The sequence below is a fragment of the Berghia stephanieae genome, chromosome 12, assembly GCF_034508935.2.
Source record: "Berghia stephanieae isolate SIO BIC M18660-M18661 chromosome 12, UCSD_Bste_1.3, whole genome shotgun sequence".
In the NCBI taxonomy this organism is placed as follows: Eukaryota; Metazoa; Mollusca; class Gastropoda; order Nudibranchia; family Aeolidiidae; genus Berghia; species Berghia stephanieae.
Genome location: NC_088371.1, coordinates 33761422 through 33785801, shown reverse-complemented (window position 1 = coordinate 33785801; position 24380 = coordinate 33761422). Strand labels below are relative to the sequence as shown.

General features: G+C 37.5%; 2 protein-coding genes across 20 annotated transcripts in view; both read left to right on the top strand.

Annotated features, from left to right (window-relative positions):
• Nucleotides 1-24380, top strand: part of LOC144958412 (TBC1 domain family member 5-like) — a 104158-nt gene that overhangs the window by 36347 nt on the left and 43431 nt on the right. For 8 of the 19 annotated variants that reach the window (XM_078890424.1, XM_078890426.1, XM_078890428.1 and 5 more), the window contains exons 3-6: nucleotides 13715-13850; nucleotides 19065-19176; nucleotides 20189-20278; nucleotides 22119-22193. In XM_078890424.1, coding sequence (XP_078746550.1) covers nucleotides 13715-13850; nucleotides 19065-19176; nucleotides 20189-20278; nucleotides 22119-22193 — 413 coding nt within the window. Of the gene's footprint in view, nucleotides 1-4398; nucleotides 4511-4622; nucleotides 4869-6189; nucleotides 6323-13714; nucleotides 13851-19064; nucleotides 19177-20188; nucleotides 20279-22118; nucleotides 22194-24380 lie in introns of those variants that run through there. The other 11 variants (XM_078890429.1, XM_078890440.1, XM_078890436.1 and 8 more) reach the window with 8 other exon arrangements.
• LOC144958211 (uncharacterized) lies at nucleotides 7559-9548 on the top strand. Its single transcript, XM_078890019.1, has 2 exons — nucleotides 7559-8096; nucleotides 8144-9548. The coding sequence occupies exons 1-2, from the start codon at nucleotides 7559-7561 to the stop codon at nucleotides 8809-8811; spliced, it is 1206 nt and encodes a 401-aa protein (XP_078746145.1). The 3' UTR covers nucleotides 8812-9548.

The following is a 24380-nucleotide window of genomic DNA, read 5'->3' as shown; positions in this document are numbered from 1 at the left end:
CCTAATGAGACCAACGATTCTGTTTGCTTTATTTACTTGGGTTTCTATGTGCTTAGAGAACTTCAGTTCCTGATCTACTAGCACACCTAAATCTTTTTCCTCTTCAGTAGGCTGAAGTTTGACAGTCTCGCTAGAGTCATGATTTCTCATTGTGTACTGATGGTGCGGGTTTCTATATCCCAAGTGCAAGACATGGCACTTGTCTGCATTAAAACTAAGCTGCCATTTATCAGCCCACTGTACCAAGCTGTCAAGATCACTTTGGAGCTGAGTTATGAACTCTTCCTTGTCTACTCTAGAGAACACCTTAGTGTCATCTGCATACATTTGGCACAGAGAGTCCACAACGTCTGGAAGATCGTTAATAAATATTACAAACAAAACTGGACCAAGGCAGCTTCCCTGCGGAACACCACTCGATACTGGTGCCCAGTCCGAAAAACTGCCGTTCACCCTAACACGCTGTCTTCTCCCAATCAGGAAATCTGAGATCCAAGCTAGCAAACATGAACTGATGCCATATGATCCAAGTTTCTTAATAAGGCGTTGATGTGGAACACTGTCAAATGCTTTGGCGAAATCAAGGTACACTGCATCAACAGGTATGCCACTGTCCAAATACCTAGTCCAAGAGTCGAGAGCAGCTAACAAATTAGTGGTACATGAGCGTCTGGATATAAAACCGTGTTGATACTCAGACAGCAACTTTTGTTCCATTAAGTATTTGACTACATTGTCCCTAATCACGGATTCCATTATTTTGCAAATCACACACGTTAATGATACCGGACGATAGTTACTTGCTTTGCTCTTCTCACCCTTTTTAAAAAGTGGAGTTACATTTGCATCTTTCCAGATGCTGGGCAGCTTCCCTTCCCTAAGTGACTTGTTGAACAACTCTGCTAAGGGTTCTGCTAGCTGTTCTGCCAGTTCTTTTAGTACACATGGGTGTATCCCATCAGGGCCAGAAGATTTCGAGGAGCCTAAATTTTTAAGCTTATTCCACACATCTTTACAAGTGAATATAATGTCACTAAGAGAAGAGTCAACTTCAGATTTTTCACAATCAGGAATATCCCCCACTCTCTCGTTTGTGAATACACTACAGAAAAATGTATTGAGGAGGTTTGCCTTTTCTTTGTCAGCTGACACAAGTTTACCATCACTGTCCTTGAGGTCGGCTAGGCCTTCTTGCACTTTCATCTTACTCTTAGCATAGGAGAAGAATGCCTTTGGATTATTTTTCGCATCTTGCGCTATAGACTTTTCATAGTCTAGAACTGCTTTCCGGCACGCCGCTTTTGCTTGGTTCCTGGCTCTTGTGTAGGCTAGCCAGTCTTTCTGGTCTAGTGTTCCCAAGTATTTCTTATATGTCTGTTTCTTATTACGTAACTTAGACATAGCCATCTCACTCCACCAGAAAGGTGTCTTGCGTTTGCCTGCAGGCCCTGATCCACTTTTAGGAATACATTCCTCAGTTGCAGTTTCTACAGTCTTTTTGATGCAGTTCCATGTATCATTTGCATCCTTATCCTGAATTTTGGCAAGTAAATTGCTGTCATTCACACACTTTCTCAGTTTATCAAAGTCGGCTTTTTTGTAGTTATACCGTCTTTCTTTCTTTACTTCAATTGTTGTGCTACACACAAAGTTAAAAGCTAAAACATGATGATGACTTTTGCCAAGGGGAGCGTTATGAGTCAAATTTTTCACCATGCTCTCTTCAGATGATAAAACTAGGTCTATAAGTGTTGGTTTCTGATCCCCTCGAAAATGCGTTGGCGACTTAACATGCTGATAGAGGAAAGAGTCTCTATAGAACTCGTTTGCCTGCAGGCCCTGATCCACTTTTAGGAATACATTCCTCAGTTGCAGTTTCTACAGTCTTTTTGATGCAGTTCCATGTATCATTTGCATCCTTATCCTGAATTTTGGCAAGTAAATTGCTGTCATTCACACACTTTCTCAGTTTATCAAAGTCGGCTTTTTTGTAGTTATACCGTCTTTCTTTCTTTACTTCAATTGTTGTGCTACACACAAAGTTAAAAGCTAAAACATGATGATGACTTTTGCCAAGGGGAGCGTTATGAGTCAAATTTTTCACCATGCTCTCTTCAGATGATAAAACTAGGTCTATAAGTGTTGGTTTCTGATCCCCTCGAAAATGCGTTGGCGACTTAACATGCTGATAGAGGAAAGAGTCTCTATAGAACTCTAAGAATTCTACTGCTTTGTTGCCTGAGGCTGTCTCATTTACCCAATCAACATCTGGTTGATTGAAGTCACCGGTGATTAATACATATGCCCTATCCTTAGTAAGGTCCAGCATAGTCTGATACAACTTATTGGTGTTCTCTGGGGAACTAGTTGGAGACCTATACGCACATCCAGCTAGTAATTTTTCACCATCCCTCACTTTCACTTCGATCCAAACACTCTCATTAGCTAACTTTTGGTCAGGTGTCAGGGTGATTTCTTGTGCACCTATCTCCTCTTTCACATAAATGATGATACCCCTGTGGCCGTTAATTTGGTTGTCAAAACAATTAGAAAAATAACAATAACCATCCATGTCAACTTCAGCCTTCTGTACAGCCCACTTAAAATGTTTTGGTAAAACTTCTGATACAAAGAAAATATCTGGCTGCTCATGTAAAAGAAAATGAGACAACTCTAAACGCTTGTTTAACAAAGTATCTACATTTGTACACATGCATTTTAGCATTGATTTTGGACGTCCTATTCCATCCTGTCCTTGCCCGGGTTGAGGATAACCGCTGTTGGTGTATCCCTGAAGGCGTTTACTATTCTCATATGTCTTATGACCCATTTGGCCTTCTCCCCGTTTCTGTCTGATTCGGCTTGCTTCTGTTGTTTTAGCTTGACAAGAGCTCGCGATTCTTCTCTTTCTAAAGGGGTACGATCACGTCCAATACTAATTTGTTTAAACTCAGGCTTTGATCCAAGGTTCTTCGCTGCTTTTAGGATTTGTGATACTTGATCACTGTTAATTAATATGATCTTCATAGGTCTATTATCGTCATTCTTTTTCCCTAATCTGACAATCTTCCTGTACTCAACTCCTGTCTCAATCTCTAGACCCTGTCTACAAAGCTTCTGAAAATATTTGGCATCCGCCTCCTTGCGAGCTTCAGGATCATCACATTTGTGAACCGGAACATTGAACACAATTAGATTGTTTTTTCGTGCTTCACGTTCAGCCATCTCTTTGACACCGTCAGATGCTAAATTTGCAGTGGCTTCACCAATCTTTGTTTCAACTTCATTTTGGGTGCTTGATAGCTTGCCTATTTTCTCCTCCAGTGACTTCACATTATTTTCCAACTTTTTGAGATCCACTATTGAAGCTTTGTGTGTGAGTTCAGATTCAATATTTGAAATTCTAGCTTCTACAGCTCCAAGAAATTCACTGCACTTATCCTCAATGGCTTCATCTGTTTTTACTGAGAGCAGCGCTGGTTGCACACAATATTCACAGAACCATCGAAGGTCTGGCCTTGCAATGGCACAGTACGTCTCGGGCGACATGTTCAGACAACCAGTACATGCCCAACCATCACATCTATCACACTGCAAAAGGCTATCTGATTGCTCTGTAAATTTTTTATCGCACAAGATACATATATGAAAATCAGTCTCATTAACAACAACAACAACAACAACAACAATAATAATAATAATAATAATAATAATAATAATAATAATAATAATAATAATAATAATAATAATAATAATAATAATAATAATAAACCGTTGAAAATGGAGAGGATTAAGATGGATACAGTAGGTACAACCAACGGATGTTTCGAGTGTAAACCCTTCGTAAGTAGAGTTGAAAACAAATAAAACAAAAGGTAGTGAGGATTGTAGCCTATGTACTAAGACCACACTAAGGAGTACACACGCTACAATTCTCAATACATTTCGTTTTATTTTTAAATTTGTTTTCACGTTTCCTTTCTTTATTGTTTTCATGACGAAGGGCTACACCCGAAACGTCAATTAGGTGTATAGTTTCCAACCTGACGCCTTTCCATTTTCACCTTTTCTCCAAATCAGAACCTTAAGAATATGAAGATTTATTTCTACTTGTATGTTCATTTCAGTATTAAAAAATAAATACGTAAGCGGTCTATCTATGCAAATAAAATACTTTTCAGACATTATGTGTATCAATTAGGAGACACAGAACCTTATTACGTGCGCATAGCAAATTTCATTGTGGCTGCATACGCATTATTACGTGCGTCTAAACAGTGCATCAGAAATATCTACTTCATTTACTTTCAGGTGCGAGACCTTGTAGATATTTTAAAAAGCCACTCAAATACAAACAACTTGGAAAAAACAGCAGACGTCAAAACTTGTTATAATAATATTATGTCATGTGACTGGTCATGTGACTTGTTGACTACTTTGGCCTTCTTTGTGGGAGCGGACTGCGTTGCATATTTTCCTCTAGTTTATAGAGTGTAATGGCACAACTTAGGTATGCAACAGTTATTTTAGTTCATTTTTGAGGATATCATATCTTCCTGCATTCACAATTTGGCATTGCTCAGATTATATGAACAAAAACGATCCTTTTGTTTGGTCTTGTCATTGCCAATGGCCTGTTGCCCATTGTTTACACCGGAAATAGTGATTCACCGCAGCTCACAAGATGATGCATTTGCAAAAAAAAAAAGTAAAAAAAACAAAAAATAGAGAGAGAGAGAGAGAGAGAAAGAATCAATATCTGAAGTGTAACGATTGATCCATGTCCATACTGTTGTTAGATTAAGTGGCTTTAAATGGTTTTTGACGGATACGCCAGATGTTACTATTTTGAATGGGATAACATATCGGCAAGTTATTGAATTGGAGTGAGAGTAGTATGAGACGTGGTCTTGTCCTTGTCCAGTCCAATGTGTTACTTGTATTGTGGTCTACTATGATTGATGATGATGCTATATTATTCACTATTACAATATCGATCATAAAAAATCACGCAAAACATTTGTAATTCTGACCCCAATCATCTGGTTGCTGTTATATTCACATTTCCACATAAACCGCAATAAACTCTTTTACTTTTGCTTTATCACAAATGTCAGTAAAATGCTTACTTGTTCAGCGTAAAAAAGACATCGCACAGAGTAGCAAGAGCTAGAGTAGCAATATAGTACACGACACATTGAATTACTGTAATTTACGTCAAAAACCCACGAAGATACCCAGCCATCTCCCTGGTTAGAGAGAAAAAAATAAAGAAAGAAAGCTAAAGACAAAAGTCATAAGCGATCAATATTCCTATTTCAATAGTTCAATAGACCAAATTCCATTGCACATTAGACATTAGGAATTTCGTCACCCCCCCCCCCTCCCCCCAACCCTACTGACTTGGTTAAGGATATATGATAAGAAGAGAGGAACAATAAGGTCGTCATTGTCATTGATTTATCAGTGTGTAATGTATATATAGATCCTTTTGCATGGCTCATATCATTTAATCAAAACAATAAGACATCAAATGCAAATATAGAACCTGTCATTTTGGTAAATTTAGACCACTCTCGAAATGGTTTGATTCAGAGTTATCATCACAAATTATCTCAGTTGACAAAAACAACGCTTTATATTCGCAAGAGGATAATAAGCATTGTTTTCCAACTTGAATATATTACTGTTAGGTGCATTCTGTCGACTTGCAGATCTACAGAATGCGTAATACTTGATTGATTTTTGCGAGTTCTGTGGATTCACAAAAAGCGCTGAGATCCATCAAGTATTATGAATTCTGCAGATGGCTTCTACAAACTACTTCTTCTACCACCACCAACACTACCACTACTACCACTATTACTACTTGATTGTTGAACATTCGGTGGATCCACAGAACGCACCTAACATATTGAACGGACAACTATGCTTGTTTAAACAATAACTTTGAAGTATATTGAGATATACAGTACTCGCCAGATTTTTGCTCTGCAATGCAGCAAGCTGGAGCTGGCAAATTTTATCTATATAATTATAATAAGTCATTGCCTCTCATGAGCATCAGATTTTGGCACACTCGAATTCTAGCACACTGTTTGGCTTCTACTGAGAACATGCTAGAATCCAGCGAATACTGTATGACAAGTTGTAACATACATCATCAGTCATAATATTTTTCTCAACAAGCATATTTATAAACAGAGAGGATAAGCACTAGCTCAGAATGGCTAGTAAGTTGAAGATATCCGGTGTGAGCAAGGAAGACATCCTCAGCACACTTGACAACTATCAGTCAGCAGACCCAGGCTAGAAAACAAAGGTATGTGAGTCGAGATGATATTTGTTGATCTGCGTCACCTTTTCATTGATGTTCTCTTCTATCTCAGTGCACTATCACCAATGTTGATAGGTGAGGATTCATTACTGTTTACAGGATGTGAAGGGGGGGGTGGGGGGGCGGGGTTGAGGTGGCTGAATGGTTAAGGTATTGCACTGTGACATGGAAAGTCTGGGGTTTGAGTACTGCTACGGGTGCTTAGATTATTTACCTCCAACTCTACCTCGTACCCCAATTCCGAATTGGGTTACAAATGAAGAATCACGCCGTGACTGTCAGTTCACGTTCGACTGTCAAGAAGGCTGGACGCGTCTTGTTTTGTCTATTTAATGCAAACAATTGTGTTAATTTCTCCTTATCCTTATTGGATTTTTAATCTGTTATTAGACCTGTGACATACCAATTCCATTGGAGCATATTATTAACACTGTGAAAGTGGTGCTTAATGATTTAAACTTTTGAAGAAAAATGTTTAAATTACTTCTAATAAACAATGGAGCCAGATAAAGTTGAAGAGTTGAATAGGGAACTTTCTACCCCCGCGGGGGAGAAAACTAAAACAGTTCCCATAACATCTCCCGAGGGAGTGTTAATTCATACAAAAGTATATTATTAACACTGTGAAAGTGGTGCTTAATGATTTAAACATTTGAGGGAAAATGTTTAAATTACTTCTAATAAACAATGGAGCCAGATAAAGTTGAAGATTTGAATAGGGAACTTTCTACCCCCGCGGGGGAGAAAACTAAAACAGTTCCCATAACATCTCCCGAGGGAGTGTTAATTCATACAAAAGTATATTATTAACACTGTGAAAGTGGTGCTTAATGATTTAAACATTTGAGGGAAAATGTTTAAATTACTTCTAATAAACAATGGAGCCAGATAAAGTTGAAGATTTGAATAGGGAACTTTCTACCCCCACGGGGAGAAAACTAAAACAGTTCCCATAACATCTCCCGAGGGAGTGTTAATTCATACAAAAGTATATTACTAACACTGTGAAAGTGGTGCTTAATGATTTAAACTTTTGAGTAGATAAAGTTGAAGAGTTGAATAAGGAACTTTCTACCCTCGCGGGGGAGAAAACTAAAACAGTTCCCATAACATCTCCCGAGGGAGTGTTAATTCATACAAAAGTATATTATTAACACTGTGAAAGTGGTGCTTAATGATTTAAACTTTTGAGAAAATGTTTTAAATTACTTCGAATAAACAATGGAACCAGATAAAGTGGAAGAGTTGAATAAGGAACTTTCTACCCCCGCGGGGGAGAAAACTAAAACAGTTCCCATAACATCTCCCGAGGGAGTGTTAACTCATACAAAAAACCCAATTTCTTCTCCCGCGGGAGAGAAAAAGAGGGGTAAAAATGGAGAATGTAAAAAAGACAGTAGAACATATAAAAGGAAATTAGAATCTAAAACAAAAACAATTGGAAATGAGGCAGTTAATCAGGGGCCATCACATTTAGTGAGCAAGGAAACCCACTCTAATACCCACGCCCATAGCAATCCCCACGCCTCAAATTCGGAATTGGGACAGTTAATTGTAGAAGGTTTCAAGTCACTAACGCATCTATTAATGACTAATCACGACTCCAGCGAGCCGTCGTTAAAGAAACGAAAGCCGAATGAGAGCGAAAAGGGGGGAGAAGGCACGCACACAATGACCGCAACCAGTGACCTCGACGAGCTAGAGATGCTCGAAAATGATATGACATACGAAGATGAGAAAGAAGAAGAGGTGGAAGAAAGTGAGGACAAAGATGAAATTGATAATGAAATAAAAGAACTGGAACAGTTTTTTTTAATGTACCAGAATCGTTTGGTGAAGACATTCACGAATCGGTGGCAAAGATAGTCAATAATGGAGTGTGCGCTAATGTCAACAGGGAAAAAACCAAGAAAGTGTTGGATAAACACCTTTGCCCTAAAAACACCCCCAATCTCAGAGTCCCTCGAATTAACCCTCAAGTATGGCGTATACTGCCTACTTATGCAAAATCTAAGGACACGACCATCAATAACATTCAATTGTTAATGAGCAAAAGTTTAACCATAACAGCTAAACTGCTGAGCGACTTAGTTAAAAGGAGCCAGGAAAAGGATAATAAGAGGGTAATAGAGGTCAAAGCAATGACTCCATTAGTCACGGTTTTGTTAAGAGTGGGATCAGCTGTATATACTAATTGCAGCCAAATTCGAAAAGAAGCACTTAAGCCTTTTCTGAATGAAGAATGTAGAGAATTGTGCAAACAGAAAGAAAGCACATCAACGGAGTTCCTTTTCGGAGATAATTTAGACGAAAGCATTAAGACAATTAATGATACCCACAAGCTTTCGAAAGCCGTGACAAAACCTGGCACGTTTCACTGTGATGGAAAATCAAAAAATGGTCAAAGGAGGATGCCTTACCCCTCACCATCCAGAACCCACAAAAGCAGAGGGGGAGAGGATGGCGACCGATAACAAGAGGAGGACGGGGAGGAAGGAAACACTTCTCACAGAACCAAATTTAACTTTAGGACAACAATGATAAATTATGAAGGGAAAAGAAGACAATAGCGCAAGTTTAGAATTTAAGAATACTATAGATCATTTCACAGAGGGGAAAACAAGATTATATATACAGAAATGGCAGAAAATCACTAAAGACCAGTGGGTGTTAAACCAAATTAGGGGAGTTTACCCAGAACTTTGTTTTACCCCTGTGTAAACTTTTATCCCAAAAAGCATAACATTTTCGGAACAGGAAAGAATACTAATTGAAAGAGAAGTTAGAGAATTGAAAGAGAAAAATATTATCCAAGCAGTCAGAGGGATGACGAGGATAACCAGAATCAATTGTATTCTAATATATTCGCTAGAACTAAAAGTAAGGGGAACCTTAGAATTATTCTCAACCTTAAGCATTTCAATAAATACGTTAAATATACACATTTTAAAATGAGCAGTCTTCAAGAGGCAGTATATCATTTCAGGAACAATGCTTTGCTAGTTCCTGTGACTTAAAAGATGCTTATTTCAGTATTGCACTACATGAGAAAGCTAGAAAATTTTTCAGATTTATGTTTTCAGGGGAAAGTTCGAATTTACTTCATTCGTAATGGGTTTCACTGATGCTCCGCGGATTTTTACAAAAGTCATAAAACCAGTACTTGCTCGCCTGAGAGACGAAAACATTATCATAATTATGTATATATAGACGATGCCCTCATATTGGGGAGAACAGATTTGGATTGTTTACAGCTTGTAACAGAGTTTGTAAACTATTTGATGAACTGGACTTCACAATAAATACCAACAAATCTCGCCTTATACCAACCCAAGAGATTACATATTTAGGGTTTGTCTTATATTCAAAGACAATGACCATTAGACCAACAGAGGAAAAGATTAAGAAAATGAAAAATCTTTGGGATCATTACATTCGTGAAGAATTTATTACCATCAGAAAATTAGCGGAAATCATAGGAACACTGGTTGCGGAAATCATAGGAACACTGGTTGCAGTTTGCCCTGGTAACTAATATGGAAATATGTTTTATAAAAGATTGGAGATTTATAAAAACAAATCGTTAACAAAAAATAAGGGTAATTTCGATAATATTATTGTTATAACAGAGGCTATAAAGAAGATTTAAAATGATAGCTTTCTATGGTGGGCAGTTAACCTATTAAGATAGGACCACAACCCGAAGGATTTATCTTAACATCAGATGCCAGTAATACTGGATTGGGTGGAGAATTTGCAGGAGTTAGAACTGGAGGTTTATGGTCAGAAGAAGAAAGAAGATGGCATATAAATTATCTTGAATTGAAAGCGGCTCTTCTCACTTTGAAAGCATTTTCTTCTGATTATAAAGGCCACTCTAAGATTACTTTATTTTGCGACAATACGACAGCTGTATCATGTATTAACAAAAAAGGCAGCATGAAAGAAGAATGCAATAATATAACCAGAGAACTATGGTTATGGTGTATAGAGAGAAATATGACAGTCACAGCTGTACACATACCAGGAAAAGAGAATACTGAAGCGGACAAAGCTAGTAGAGAAAAAGGGCTTGAAACAGAGTGGTCTCTAGAGAAATCTGTCTTTGACGACATTAACACAGAATATGGGCTCTTCCAAGTTGACGTATTTGCTAGTAGAATAAATCATAAAATAGAACAGTGTGTCTCAGAGAAAAAAGATGCAGATGCATGGAGAATAAATGCTTTTTCATTTTCTTGGTCTCATTTATATGCTTATATTTTCCCTCCTTTTAATCTAATTATCAGAATCCTACAAAGAATAGAAACCGAAAAAGTGGATTGTGTCATGATTGTTCCGGTTTGGAAATCACAACCATGGTTTCCAAAACTCATAAACTTATTAACAGATGTTCCACCCCTATTACCAAAGAAAGCCAACCTTCTTCATCATCCAGTAACAAAACAGAAGGTTCACCCCATATTACACAACAGCAGAATGATAGCCTGCCGCTTGTCCGGGAAATTCTCGAAAGTGCAAACACTTCAGAAGAAATTAGTGAAATCATTATCAATTCATGGCGACGAAATACCAGAAAACAATATACTACATACATCAGGAAATGGCTGGTATTTTGTAATAAAATCAGTAAAAATCTTTTCCGCCGTTGGCATCAACACTACTTAAATTTTTAAAGAAATCTCTATAGATACCACGAGGAGAGGGACAAAAAAGACAATGGAGTTAGCGGGCATTGATATCAGTATTTTTAAGCCCCATTCCACCCGGGCAGCATCTACTAGCAAAGCGGCCACAAAAGGAGTTCCACTTTGTATAATACTGAAAGCGGGAAGATGGAGGTCAGAGACCACGTTTAAAAAAATTTTATCATAAGCTAGTGGAGAGAACGAAAAAGGATTTCAATAGGGCAGTACTGGATGAACAACAAATGAGTAGTGCTACGTGGATTTCGTAATTTACGTCATAACAGACAAACGCTTTAAAGCTTCATTTGTAACCCAATTCGGAATTGGGGTACGAGGTAGAGTTCGAAAATTAAACGAACTCACCTGTGATGTTTAATTGAAACTCTGACGAGTCCAATTCCGAATGGGGAACAAATGCCCACCCATTGGTAAATATCATCGAAACTCATTAGACTATAATATACTTGATTATACTTGTATGTATGTGTCCCATCCCGTTCCATTTGTTCCGTATGTCTGTTCTGACGCGTTAAAGCCTGACAGTCACGGCGTGATTCTTCATTTGTTCCCCATTCGGAATTGGACTCGTCAGAGTTTCAATTAAACATCACAGGTGAGTTCGTTTAATTTTCGAATTTGCTCTCTTTGGAGAAGATTGGGTGATTCTTTTTGACATCATCAGACATTTGTTTGCATGGAAGAGCGTCATTTTTTAATTAGAAGTTTACTTGCCAAGTGGTTAAGGCATTACACTGTGACCTGGAAAGTCTGGGGGTTTCAGCCTGCTACAGGTGCTTACATTTATTTTGCCTCGGTCAAGATTATTAACTTAACCCCCAATTTGCTCGACTTTGGGCAACATGAGTGATTCATGTTGACATCAGAAGTTTGTTTGATGGATTATCTGTATTCCTTCATGGAATGTCTAGGCAATGACATCTCACTGTGACAACATAGGTGATTCCTGTTGACATCAGACGTTTGTTTGATGGATTATCTATATTCCTTCACGGAATGCGGAGGCAACGGGATCTAATGATGCTAAGCAGAACAGTGTATTTTTTTTTTCTCTTGAAGAGGTTTAAACTGCTATGTCTGAGTGGGGTTCCTGACTTCCCATAGTGGACAGAGGGGGGGGGGGGGGCACTTACTGTGTCTGGGTGGGATTTCTGATCTCCCATAGTGGACAAGGAGGCACCTACTGTATCTTCTATCCCCCTATATCTGTTTTCCAACATGCTTTCTGTCTTTGTCTTGGAATTAGATTACTTGGTTTTGTCCTAGCCCTGGCCAGACTATGACTAGGAGGGAAACGGTTAAATGTATAGTTATTGGAGATGATTTTTTTTTGTCTTATAAATCATCTCTCTGTTTTGCATTGTATTATTTTGTTTTACATATATATGATTTGTAAACATTTGAGCGTGTTCCTCTTAGTGATGAGACATTAAGGTGATCTCAAACTAAGTACAGTAATAGTGTGCTCTTGGAATCTACATCTGTTCCATGTTTGAACCAATTCCCCTTTGTCTTACTTTTTCTTGGGTTCTTTCATTATAATTCTAGAACTTTTTACTCTCCCGTTCTCTTCCTTTTTACTGGTGCTGATATGGCCTAAATGTTTTGCAAGCGCCGTAAAACCCTTAAAAACAACAACAAAAAAACTACAACACACACACACGTAAAAAACTGCTCTGTTCAGACTTCATTTTTTTCATAGTGACATTTTTTGAGTGAAATACTTGTATAGAGGGTTTAGATTTTGCAACTCTTCATGGAGGAAGTTCATGTCCTGTTACTTTGTGAATTGATATTTTATTCTCTCCTTGGCGCATAGCTGAGTCCTTGAAAAAGTCTCTTTACTCACATTCTGTCACCATACTCAGGCGTAAAATGGGTCCTGGACGTTAAGATCAATGTCTATTTCAGAAAGAAATGTGATATCGCCTAGCAGGTTTTATGTCTCGTCCTATGTGTTAAGTGTTGCTGTTGGCTGGGGATTTCTTGTAAAGTTCTTTCAGCATGTTTAGTGGATATTGAGCTATATAAAGGTTCAAGTTAAAAAAAATAAATTTAGTTTTTGAGAATGAATGCAGAGAGAGAGAGAAAGAGAGAGAGAGAGAGGGAGAGAGAGAGAGAGAGAGAGAGAGAGAGAGAGAGAGAGAGAGAGAGAGAGAGAGAGAGATATTGCTGTGTGTGTCTGTGTTGGTTTTTTTTGTTTTGTTTTAAAATAAATTTAAACAGAGCTGTAATTTGTAACTTACCATCAATTGCCTCTTGGGACAAGACACTATTATTGTCATTATTATCATTCCTTATCATAATAACTTATATCAGTACATATAACGTTTGATTTTGTGCGGCTATGTAGTCTAGTGGTATGACACTCGCTTTGTTATCGGAAGGTCCTGGGTTTGAGCCTCGCTCGGCGCTTAGTTGAGTCCTTGGAAAAGGCTCTTTACTCACATTCTCTCACCGTACTTGGGTGGAAAATGAGTACCTGTCCGTTAACAGCGTTGTCTCTTTCGGAAAAAAAAATTGTAATATCGCTTAACAGGTGGCATGCCTCATTCTACATGTTACATGTTACTGTTGGTCAGGGACGCTTTGTAAAACGTTTTGAGTACGTTTAGTGGATATTGCGCTATATACAAAAAAGAAAGCTCAACATTTTACTGTCCTCATTCAGAAAACGATAGCGTGAACCCCAATGGGATCAACTGCTTCAAGTCTGATCAAGACGGTCACAGTGGTAGCTGGGATTTCCTGGACGTTCAGGAGGGAGCATCTTCCCCGCCTCCGGCCAGTCTGTCTCACTCATATAGGTTGGTATTTAGCCCTGAACTTAAATGAGTAGAACACCTTAATAGTGGGCAGGGAGGTACATGCTGTGTCTTCTATCCCCCCATATCCATTTTCCAATTGTTCCTGTCATTGTCTTGGAATGAGATTACGTAGTTTTGTCCTGATCCTTGCCGGAGTTCCTTGGCTGGGAGGGGAACAGTCGAATGTATAGTTATAGTTTTGGGAGATGATATTGATTTCCTTGTAAATCATCTCTCTTTTATGTATTGTATTATGTTTAGTCTAAATATTATATTATATGATTGGTAAACATTTGAGTGTATTCCTCTTAGTTGGGACCTGTGCTTGTGTCTGGGTGAGACTTTTAGGTGATCTCAAACTAATTATTTTGACGGTGTGCTCTTGGAATGTACATCTATTCCTTATTTGAACCAATTCCCCTTTGTCTTACCTTTTCTTTTGTGCTTTAATTGTAATTCTAGAACTTTTTACTCTCCCATTTTCTTCCTTTTTACTGGCACTGATATGACCTTGATGTGTTGCAAGCGCCGTAAAACCCTTAAAAACAAAAACAAACAGAACACCTTAAATAAAAAAAAAAAGAACAAAACACAAGGTTGTCAATTTTCCATATATTTTCCAATCATCTGCTAAACAGTAAACAGTAAGTAGTACATAATGTCTTTTTAACTGGAGTTCAACACTCAGAAGAATGGGGTTGGTTGGTCTCTATGTTAGTGTAAAAGTTCAGTAAATTCTTACCTCCTGAATTGGAAACCCTAACAATACCAAATAGATAACATTTCGGGCTGCGTAAATTACTTGTGGACAGCCTTGCCAACTATTTCCCTGCTGTCCGTCTGGTTTTTAAATGATTATATTATTAATGTCTTTGTAGTTTTTGTTATTGGTTTCAGAAGGGTTTTGAGCCCAAAACGTTCCAGTGTTTGTTAGTTTGTGTTCTTTTTTTTCGAAGCTGATATAATCCTTTATGTTCCTTTCTTTTTTACAGTCCACAGCTTAGCATCGGATTGGTATTTCAAATTTATGAAATTAGAAATAATCTCAGAGGAGTCGCACCGTGAGTGGAGTCTTTTATGTCTCCTTGGTGGGCAGGAGGTCACTTGCTCATACCTGCCGAATCTTACGAATTTTTCGTAATTTTACGAATTTTTGGACAAATTTCATGGCCAAATACGAAATTTTTGGGAAAATTACGAATTTTAAATTCTTAGTAATACTTAAATAATAATATATAATAATAATAATAATAATAATAATAATAATAATAATAATAATAATAATAATAATAATGATAATAATAATGATAATAATAATAATAATAATAATATAATAATATAATAATAATAATAATAATAATAATAATAATAATATATAATACAATAATAATAACAATAATAATAAAATAATAATAATAATAATAATAATAATAATAATAATAATAATAATAATAATAATAAATAATAATAATAATAAGTAATAATAATAATATAATAATAATATAATAATAATAATAATAATAATAATAATAATAATAATAATAATAATATAATAAAAGAAGAAGAAGAAGAAGAAGAAGAAGAAAAACAACAACTTCTACCACTACTACTACTACTACTACTACTACTACTACTACTACTACTACTTCTACTACTACTACAATAATAATAATAATAATAATATATAATAATAATAATAATAATAATAATAATAATAATAATAATGTGGTTGTTCCTACACAATTTCAGAAATTACGAATTTCCTTGTCAAATTACTAAAGCATTTACATAAAAATGACTAAATTTGAAGTTTTCAATTTGGCAGGTCTGCTTGCTGTGTCTTTTATCCTTCTATTTCTGTTTTCTGAGTTGCTTTCTGTGGGATTAATTGGTTTTGTCCTGGCTCTTACCTGAGTTTTTGGCTGAGAGGGAAACAGTCAAATTTATTGAGTTGGTTTTAGGAGGTGATAATTTTTTCCTTGTAAATCATCTCTCTGTTATGAACTGATAGTTACAATTTTGTTTTTAACAAATCTTGTAAACAGTTGAGTGTGTTCATCTTCGTGGGATCCTGTGCTGGTGTTTGGATGAGACTTTTAGGTGATTTCAAACTAAGTACAGTGATGGTATGCTCTTGAAATCTACATCTGTTCCCTATTTGAACCATTTCCTTTGTCTTACTTTTTTCTTGAATGCTTTGATTGTAGTTCTAGAATTATTTTATCATCCCATTTTCTTCCTTTTTACTGGCTCGGATATGACCTAAATGTGTGGGGACATGTGCTTGTGTCAGGATAAGACTTTTAGGCGATCTCAAAAAGTACACTAATAGTGTGCTCTTGGAATCTACATCTGTTCCCTATTTATTTTTATTCCCCTTTGTCTTCCCTTTTCTTGGGTACTTAAATTGTAATTCTAGAACTTTTTACTATCCCATTTCCTTCCTTTTTACTTGTGCTGGTATGACCTAAATATGTTGCAAGTGCCGTAAAACTCTTAAAAACAAAAACAAATAAACAAAATGAAAAAAAAAATTATATACTCAATTTACTACCAGAATATTGGTATGTGCCTTGTTTTTCTCAACCACCATTAATTTGTAAGAAAATTAAAAACAGTAGCTTTTTATAACAGGCCTATGATTTGTCTCAGAAAATAAATGTAAATAATGATTGATATTATTCTGTATTCAAAGTGGTATTCGATTTCAATATTTTGGAGCTTTTTTTTTTGTAATGCTTATTTACTTTGGCCCTTCACTCCGGCTGGAGCAGAGGCCATCGACGAATCCCCTCCATCTTGTCCAAATTTGTGCCACCTTCTCAGCTTCTCTCCATGTTAAACCTTCAGTTTTTAGATCCTCCATCTATGCCCTCCTCCTCCCATAGTGGGCAGGGAGGTACATACTACGTCTTCTATCCCCTTATATCAGTTTTCCAACATGCTTTCTGTCTTTGTCTTGGAATGAGATTACTTGGTTTTGTCTTGGCCCAGGCCAGAGTCCTTGTAAATCATCTCTCTGTTATGAATTATTATATTTTTAAAAAATGTATAATGTAAGTATTTGAGTGTATTCCTCTTTTTTGGATTTTGTGTTTGTGTCCGGATGAGACCTATAGGTGATCTCAAACTAAGTACATTGGTGGTATGCTCTTGGAATCTACATCTGATCCCTATTTGTTCCCAGTTCCCCTTTGTCTTACTTTCTCTTGGCTGCTTTAATTGTAATTCTATAACTTTTTACTATCCCATTTTCTTCCTTTTTACTGGTGCTGATATAACCTAAATGTGTTGCAAGCGCCGTAAAACCCTTAAAAACAAAACAAAACAAACATATGCCCTCCTCCATCTTCCTAGGCCGCCCTCTTTTCCTTGTCCCTTGCAGGTTCCATGTAAGAGCCTGCCTGGTAATATTTGTTGCAGGCCTTCTCAGTGTGTGGCCAAGCCATTTCCATCTCCTCCTCTTTAATTTCTACCTCTATTTCTTCTCGGCCTGTCATTTCCCATAGGTCTGTATTCTAACTTTGTCATGCCATTCTATTTGTAGTATTCTTTTTTATATTGCAATCTACACCTAATGTGCTCAAAACACTTCAGACTCCCTTTGCATGGTGTCACAAGCCAACAGCGATCTTTTAACATTCAGGACGAGACGTGATTCCTGTAAGGCATAATCACAATATTTTTTTTTCAACAAAGCATGGCCAGTTCCAGTGGAATCTGCACAATGTCAACACTCTTAAAGACAGTCTGCACAATGTCAACACTCTTAAAGACAATCTGCACAATGTCAACACTCTTAAAGACAATCTGCACAATGTCAACACTCTTAAAGACAACTTTTGCTTAAAGTCAACACCTCTTTCGGTCCCAAATTCTCTGTTCATGACCTCAGTGTGTTCCATTGATACTGGATAAAGTCAACCTGGGTTAAAGTCCAAAATTCTTTCTGGGTCGGCAGTGTGTGGTCTTATGGTATTACACTCGCTTTCGGATCGGAAGGACCTGAGTTTGAGCCTCACTTGGCGCATAGTTGAATCTTTGGAAAATGCTCTTTACTCATATTCTCTCTCAATACTTGGTGTGTAAATTGAGTACCTGGCTGTTTCTGTCTTAAAAAACGTTGTAATATCGCCTAACAGGCATCACGTCTCGTTTCTTGTTGCTGTTGGTCCGGGACCCTTTGTAAAGCGCTTTGAGCATGTTTAACGGACATTGCTCTATATAAAAGCTCAAGTTTTTTTTGTTTTTTTTTAACATCAACTTCTCCTTAAAGTCAACACCTGTTTAGGTCTCAAATTTTCAGTTCTTTCTAAGTGTGTTCCATTGGTAATGGTTAGAGTTAACCTTGCTTAAAATCAACAACCAACCATTGGTGCCAGTTTTCCGGTTCATGCCGGAATTCCGGTTTCGCGATATCTCAAAGTCAAATACCTCCGGTTTCAATGTTTTTAGTAAAATAACTTAAAAGCATCAGTAAAAATTCGAAAACGTGATTCAGCCACCTTTTCTGTGTATGGAGGTAGATTCGTGAAACCGGAACTCTCTTTGCTATGTAATCATTTAATAATGGTATAAAAACGGTGATGAAATAAGAGTAAAGTTTAGACTGCATTTTCAGTAAGAACATTTTCAGGTTTGGCAAAGTGTTGAGATTTTAGTTTCAGGTTTCAGCACTTCTTCCTGCTGGCACCCATGATGGATAGAGTACACCTGCCTATTATCACGGACCGTCCGTAATTGTTAAGGAAGTGTAAGGACAATTACGGACTTAAGGAAATAGAAGAAATATAAATAATACAAATGGTTGTAACGTTAAATTAAATTAATTTTTTTTTTTTCATTATTTCAATAAACAATCTCAATGCTAGGGAAAGACAACGGTGTGATAGCTTTTTGTAAGGAAAAGAACCCCAATATTATTTTATTAGGCTGTCCTCTATATAACATGGTAAGATTATTTTAGATATATAAAAGGGTGAATTTATCATTATTTTTGTTTGCTTTAGTATTACTGAAATTTGACCATTAATTACTGATGAATTTTGTATTTCTCACTGAATTTGAAATTTTTAAGTTGGCAGGTATGATAGAGTGAACCTTGCTTAAAATCAACAACCAATCTTTTTGGTCCAGCAGTGTTGGCTTTATCTGGATTTCAATGGGGTTTTTTGGGTTTTGTTTTTAAAAGTGATTTTTATTTCTCATTTGCAGCTTGGAATGGGATGTGCTGTTTGCCAAACCAGACAGAATGATGCTTAAATTGAAAGAGAAGGCCATGGCTGGAGATCTTCGCAGTAGTCGGTTCAGAAGTGTTGTCTGGAAGGTTTGTACCTACATGAAAACAAGCTAGTCTTTGACCTTTGGGTGTTTAAGCTGGGTGGGGTCTTCTGACCTCCCATTGTGGGAAAGAGGTCACCTGCTGCATATTCTGTTCCCCATATCTGTTTTCCCTCCCCATGTTGCTCTCTGTATTTGTTCGTGATTGAGATTGCTTGGTTATGTCCTGGTCCTGGTGGGAATCCTTAGCTGGAATGGAGACAGTCAACTGAGTAGTATCTTTGTTTTTGAGAGATGATATTTTCTTTCCCTTGTAAATTATCTCTCTGTTACTGTTTTATGTTCTATTGTCATTATTAATTATGATTATTGTATCTTGTACTTTGCAAACATTTGAGTGTATCTTTCATAGCGGGATCCTTTGTTTGGCTGAGACGTTTAGGTCATGTCAAACGTGGCATATCGGTGGATTGGTCGTGGAATATTCTGTTCCTTATTTAATCCAGCCCCCTTCGTCTTCCTTTTTCTTCAGTGCTTTCAACTTCATATCGACTACTTTCCTCTATCATCTTCCTTTTTACTGGCGCTGAAATGACTTTAAACTTTAGTGGATGTTACGCTAGATAAACAATCGAGATTTAAAAAAAAATTATTTCCCATTTTACTTGGTTTTTGGTTATTGTGGATAAAGTATCCTTTATGGTTATGCTGTATCAAATTATGAAATAAATACAAATTCCCTTTATTCATCCCATAGGGGAAATTTGTCTTCAGGGTCTATTCCAAGGGAAGACTGGAATAATCCAGGCATCAGCTGCAGTGCAGCACCGCAAATGAGCCAGGGCGAGGTCACTTTCTCAAGGCCACACAGCACAGCGGGTATTCAAACTCAGTACCTTTCGGGTACGAAGCAAAGACTGTACCGCTTGGCCATACTGCCCCCTCTTTATCCTTTTTAAAAAATGTTTTTTTATCTCTTATTTTTACATTAAAAAAAAAATTATTAAAGAAAAAAACAAAAATGAAATTCCCTTCATTTCTCCCATTTTGTATCCTAGTTGTTTCTGGAAGTGCTGCCTCCTCAGCTGAACAAATGGGTGGAGAAAACAAGAGAAAGCAGGGCAAGATTTGAAGAGCTGAAAAATAGAGTAAGTTTCCACTGTCCACAGTTTGACCTTCACCTTACCATCTACTCTACTGTATCAAAAAGATCCCCCCCCCCTCACCACCCCCTCTGTCTGTCCCGACACCCTCCTTACCAGGTACTCTATAGACCTGTACATTAACTGAAATCAGTCAATTCGTCAAATTCAAATATTTTTTAAAAGGAAAGAAAGAAATGAAAAAGAAAGAACGAATTCATGAATCGTAGTCGAATGACATGAAGTAATTAGGAATGTTCCTCAGCGCTATGCATAGCTCAAGGGCCGTTTATATTTATGATGGATATATTGCCAAGGCTAAGCGACGCTTCTTAGAATTGCCGTGTCTGAACACACCCCAGTGTATTTTCACACAGCCTTCGTGAAATTATCTTTTCACTTTCCAAACTTGTCGTGAGCGGCCGAGCGATGAATTTCACTGTTTCGTCCAAGCCAAAATTGACCACATTTACTTGGTAGAACTTAAAAGTATGAAAAAGTTTAATGCGAAAGCCGGAAGTGCATTATGAAGACACCTTCAAATTGAAAGTTATATGATTGCTACAAGCACATCTCGATTGCCTCACGTTGTAAACAAATTGGTTGACTGTTTCTTCACTGAGTTGGGTACCTAATTATAAGAAACAATTGTAAGTAGCCTAATTAATTCCCACGTAAATTAGTTTTCTGCCATTGTTTTGCTCAAGTGAGCTTGCTGTTTACTATTCATCTCGATTCTTTGGATTTTTCTGATACGATACGAAGAGTTTCAATGAGGTTCAGTTTCAGTCTCAGCCAATTTTTATAGAGCTCATTTACAGGGCTAACTCTACTCTAACAAAAAGATCCCCCCCCCCCCCGCAAAGCTTATCCGCACCACCCCTTCTATTGAATTTTAGAATGTGTCTGTGAAAAAGATACTCTCGATGCTATGGCTGTTATTTTATTTGTGGAAAGAAAACCATTCTATACATGACATCTCACCGGGCCTAAATTAGATGCCCTTAGTGCCCACTATCCCCCCCCCCCCACCTATCTTACTATGGGTTGGTCAAACATTTCATTGAGTTATTGTTTTAGAAAAATCAATTTTAATGATGGATGGTTATGACGTTTTGTAGAAAATCCGGTAAATCGTCAATAAGTAGAGAGTAAAAATTAGAGCAAGTTTCTTCTTTGTGCCCTATACCTTGTATTGTAAGTTTTTGTGACTGTTCCTTTTTTTTTGCTTTGTATAAATTGACACATTCTGTGTTTTTGATATTTTGTTCTTTTTATTTTTCCAAAGCTTATATATTCATTTTTGTGCGGCTATGTGGTCTAGTCGTATGACACTCGCTTTCGGATCAGAAGGTCCTGGGTTCGAGCCTCTCGCTTGGCGCATAGTTGAGTCCTTGGAAAAGGCTCTTTACTCACATTCTCTCACCGTACTCAGGTGTAAAATGAGTACCTGAACATTAACAGTGTTGTCTTTGTCCGAAAAATTGTAATATCGCCTAACAAGCGTCATGTCCTGTCCTACATGTTAAATGTTGCTGTTGACCAGGGACCCTTTGTAAAGCGCTTTGAGCACATTTAGTGGATATTGTGCTATGTAAAGCTCAATTTTTTATTTTTTTTTATTTAAAAGATAATTTATAAAAAATACATTGTATTGTAAGTTTTGGTGACTGTTCCTTTTTTTTCTTTGTATAAATTGACACATTCTGTGTTTTTGATATTTTGTTATTTTTATTTTTCCAAAGCTTATATTATATTTATTTTTGTTCATTGTTACTGGTCTAGGTCGAGAATTACATCTTTTATTATTTTGTGCTTGTTTTTTTTTCTTTCTTTCTGTTCACAGTTGATAGTCAACCCCCGCAAAGCTGTGGATTCCGTCAACCTGAAACTTCACAACCCATTGTCTCAGGATGAAGAGGTGGGGTGGGAAATCTTTATACTTTTTATATAGAGCTCATATCGAACGCAAACAGCAAATTCTCTTAACGAAGAATTTCCGAAAAGATGAAAATATAGTATTTATTATTATTATTATTATTATTATTATTATTATTATTATTATTATTATTATTATTATTATTATTATTATTATTATTATTATTATTTATTATTATTATTATTATTATTTTATTTATTATTATTATTATTATTATTATTATTATTATTATTATTATTATTATTATTATTATTATTATTATATTATTATTATTATTATTATCATTATTATTATTAATATTATTATTATTATTATTATTATTATATTATTATTATTATTATTATTATTATTATTATTATTATTATTATTTAATTATTATTATATTATTATTATTATATTATTATTATTATTATTACAAAGGGTCCCAGGCCAACAGCAACACTTAACATGTAGGGCGAGACATGACGCTGTTAGGCGATATTACAATTATTATTATTTTTTTTGGACATAGACAATGCTGTTAATGTGCTGTTATTGTGCCTTTTCAAACCTAGTACCATTCAATCTGAAGGCAATTGCCATACCACAAGACCACATAGTCGCAAAATAATTCAACAGGCAGTTAGTTACCGTTGAGCTCTCTCTTTGTGATTGGATGCTTGTTGGTCGTACAGTTTATATTCCACCAGGTCTACAAACCCACCTGGCCAATCACTGCTTGGTGGGTGGACCACCATTCTATAGCCAACCAGTCCTTGGTGGGTGGACCACCATTCTATAGCCAATCACTGCTTGGTGGGTGGACCACCATTCTATAGCCAACAAGTGCTTGGTGGGTGGACCACCATTCTATAGCCAATCACTGCTTGGTGGGTGGACCACCATTGTATAACCAACGAGTGCTTGGTGGGCGGACCACCATTCTATAGCCAACCAGTGCTTGGTGGGTGGACCACCATTCTATAGCCAACCAGTCCTTGATGGGTGGACCACTATTCTATAGCCTTCCAGTCCTTGGTGGGTGGACCACCATTCTAAAGCCAATCACTGCTTGATGGGTGGACCACTATTCTATAGCCTTCGCCTTCCAGTCCTTGGTGGGTGGACCACCATTCTAAAGCCAATCACTGCTTGATGGGTGGACCACTATTCTATAGCCTTCCAGTCCTTGGTGGGTGGACCACCATTCTAAAGCCAATCACTGCTTGATGGGTGGACCACCATGTTATAGCCAACCAGTCCTTGGTGGGTGGACCACCATCCTATAGCAACCAGTCCTTGGTGGGTGGACCACCATTCTATAGCCAACCAGTCCTTGGTGGGTGGACCACCATTCTAAAGCCAATCACTGCTTGGTGGGTGGACCACCATTCTATAGCCAATCACTGCTTGGTGGGTGGACCACCATTCTATAGCCAATCAGTGCTTGGTGGGTGGACCACCATTCTATAGCCAAGCACGTCTTGGTGGGTGGACCACCATTCTATAGCCAATCACTGCTTGGTGGGTGGACCACCATTCTATAGCCAATCATGCTTGGTGGGTGGACCACCATTCTATAGCCAACCAGTCCTTGGTGGGTGGACCACCATTCTATAGCCAATCACTGCTTGGTGGGTGGACCACATTCTATGCCAACATGTTGTGGGTGACCCATCTATAGCCCAGTCCTTGGTGGGTGGACCACCATTCTAAAGCCAATCACTGCTTGGTGGGTGGACCACCATTCTATAGCCAACCAGTCCTTGGTGGGTGGACCACCATTCTATAGCCAACCAGTCCTTGGTGGGTGGACCACCATTCTATAGCCAACCAGTCCTTGGTGGGTGGACCACCATTCTAAAGCCAATCACTGCTTGGTGGGTGGACCACCATTCTATAGCCAATCACTGCTTGGTGGGTGGACCACCATTCTATTGCCAATCAGTGCTTGGTGGGTGGACCACCATTCTATAGCCAAGCACTGCTTGGTGGGTGGACCACCATTCTATAGCCAATCACTGCTTGGTGGGTGGACCACCATTCTATTGCCAACCAGTGCTTGGTGGGTGGACCGCCATTCTATAGCCAATCACTGCTTGGTGGGCAGACCACCATTCTATAGCCAACCAGTGCTTGGTGGGTGGACCACCATTCTATAGCCAAGCACTGTTTGGTGGGTGGACCACC

Excerpts from the sequence above, each read along its gene's own strand:
- LOC144958211 (XM_078890019.1), top strand. The coding sequence starts at position 7,559 with ATGGAACCAGATAAAGTGGAAGAGTTGAATAAGGAACTTTCTACCCCC. Across the intron at positions 8,097-8,143 it reads AGAAGAAGAGGTGGAAGAAA|TTTTTTTTAATGTACCAGAA; the intron begins GTGAGGACAAAG and ends GAACTGGAACAG.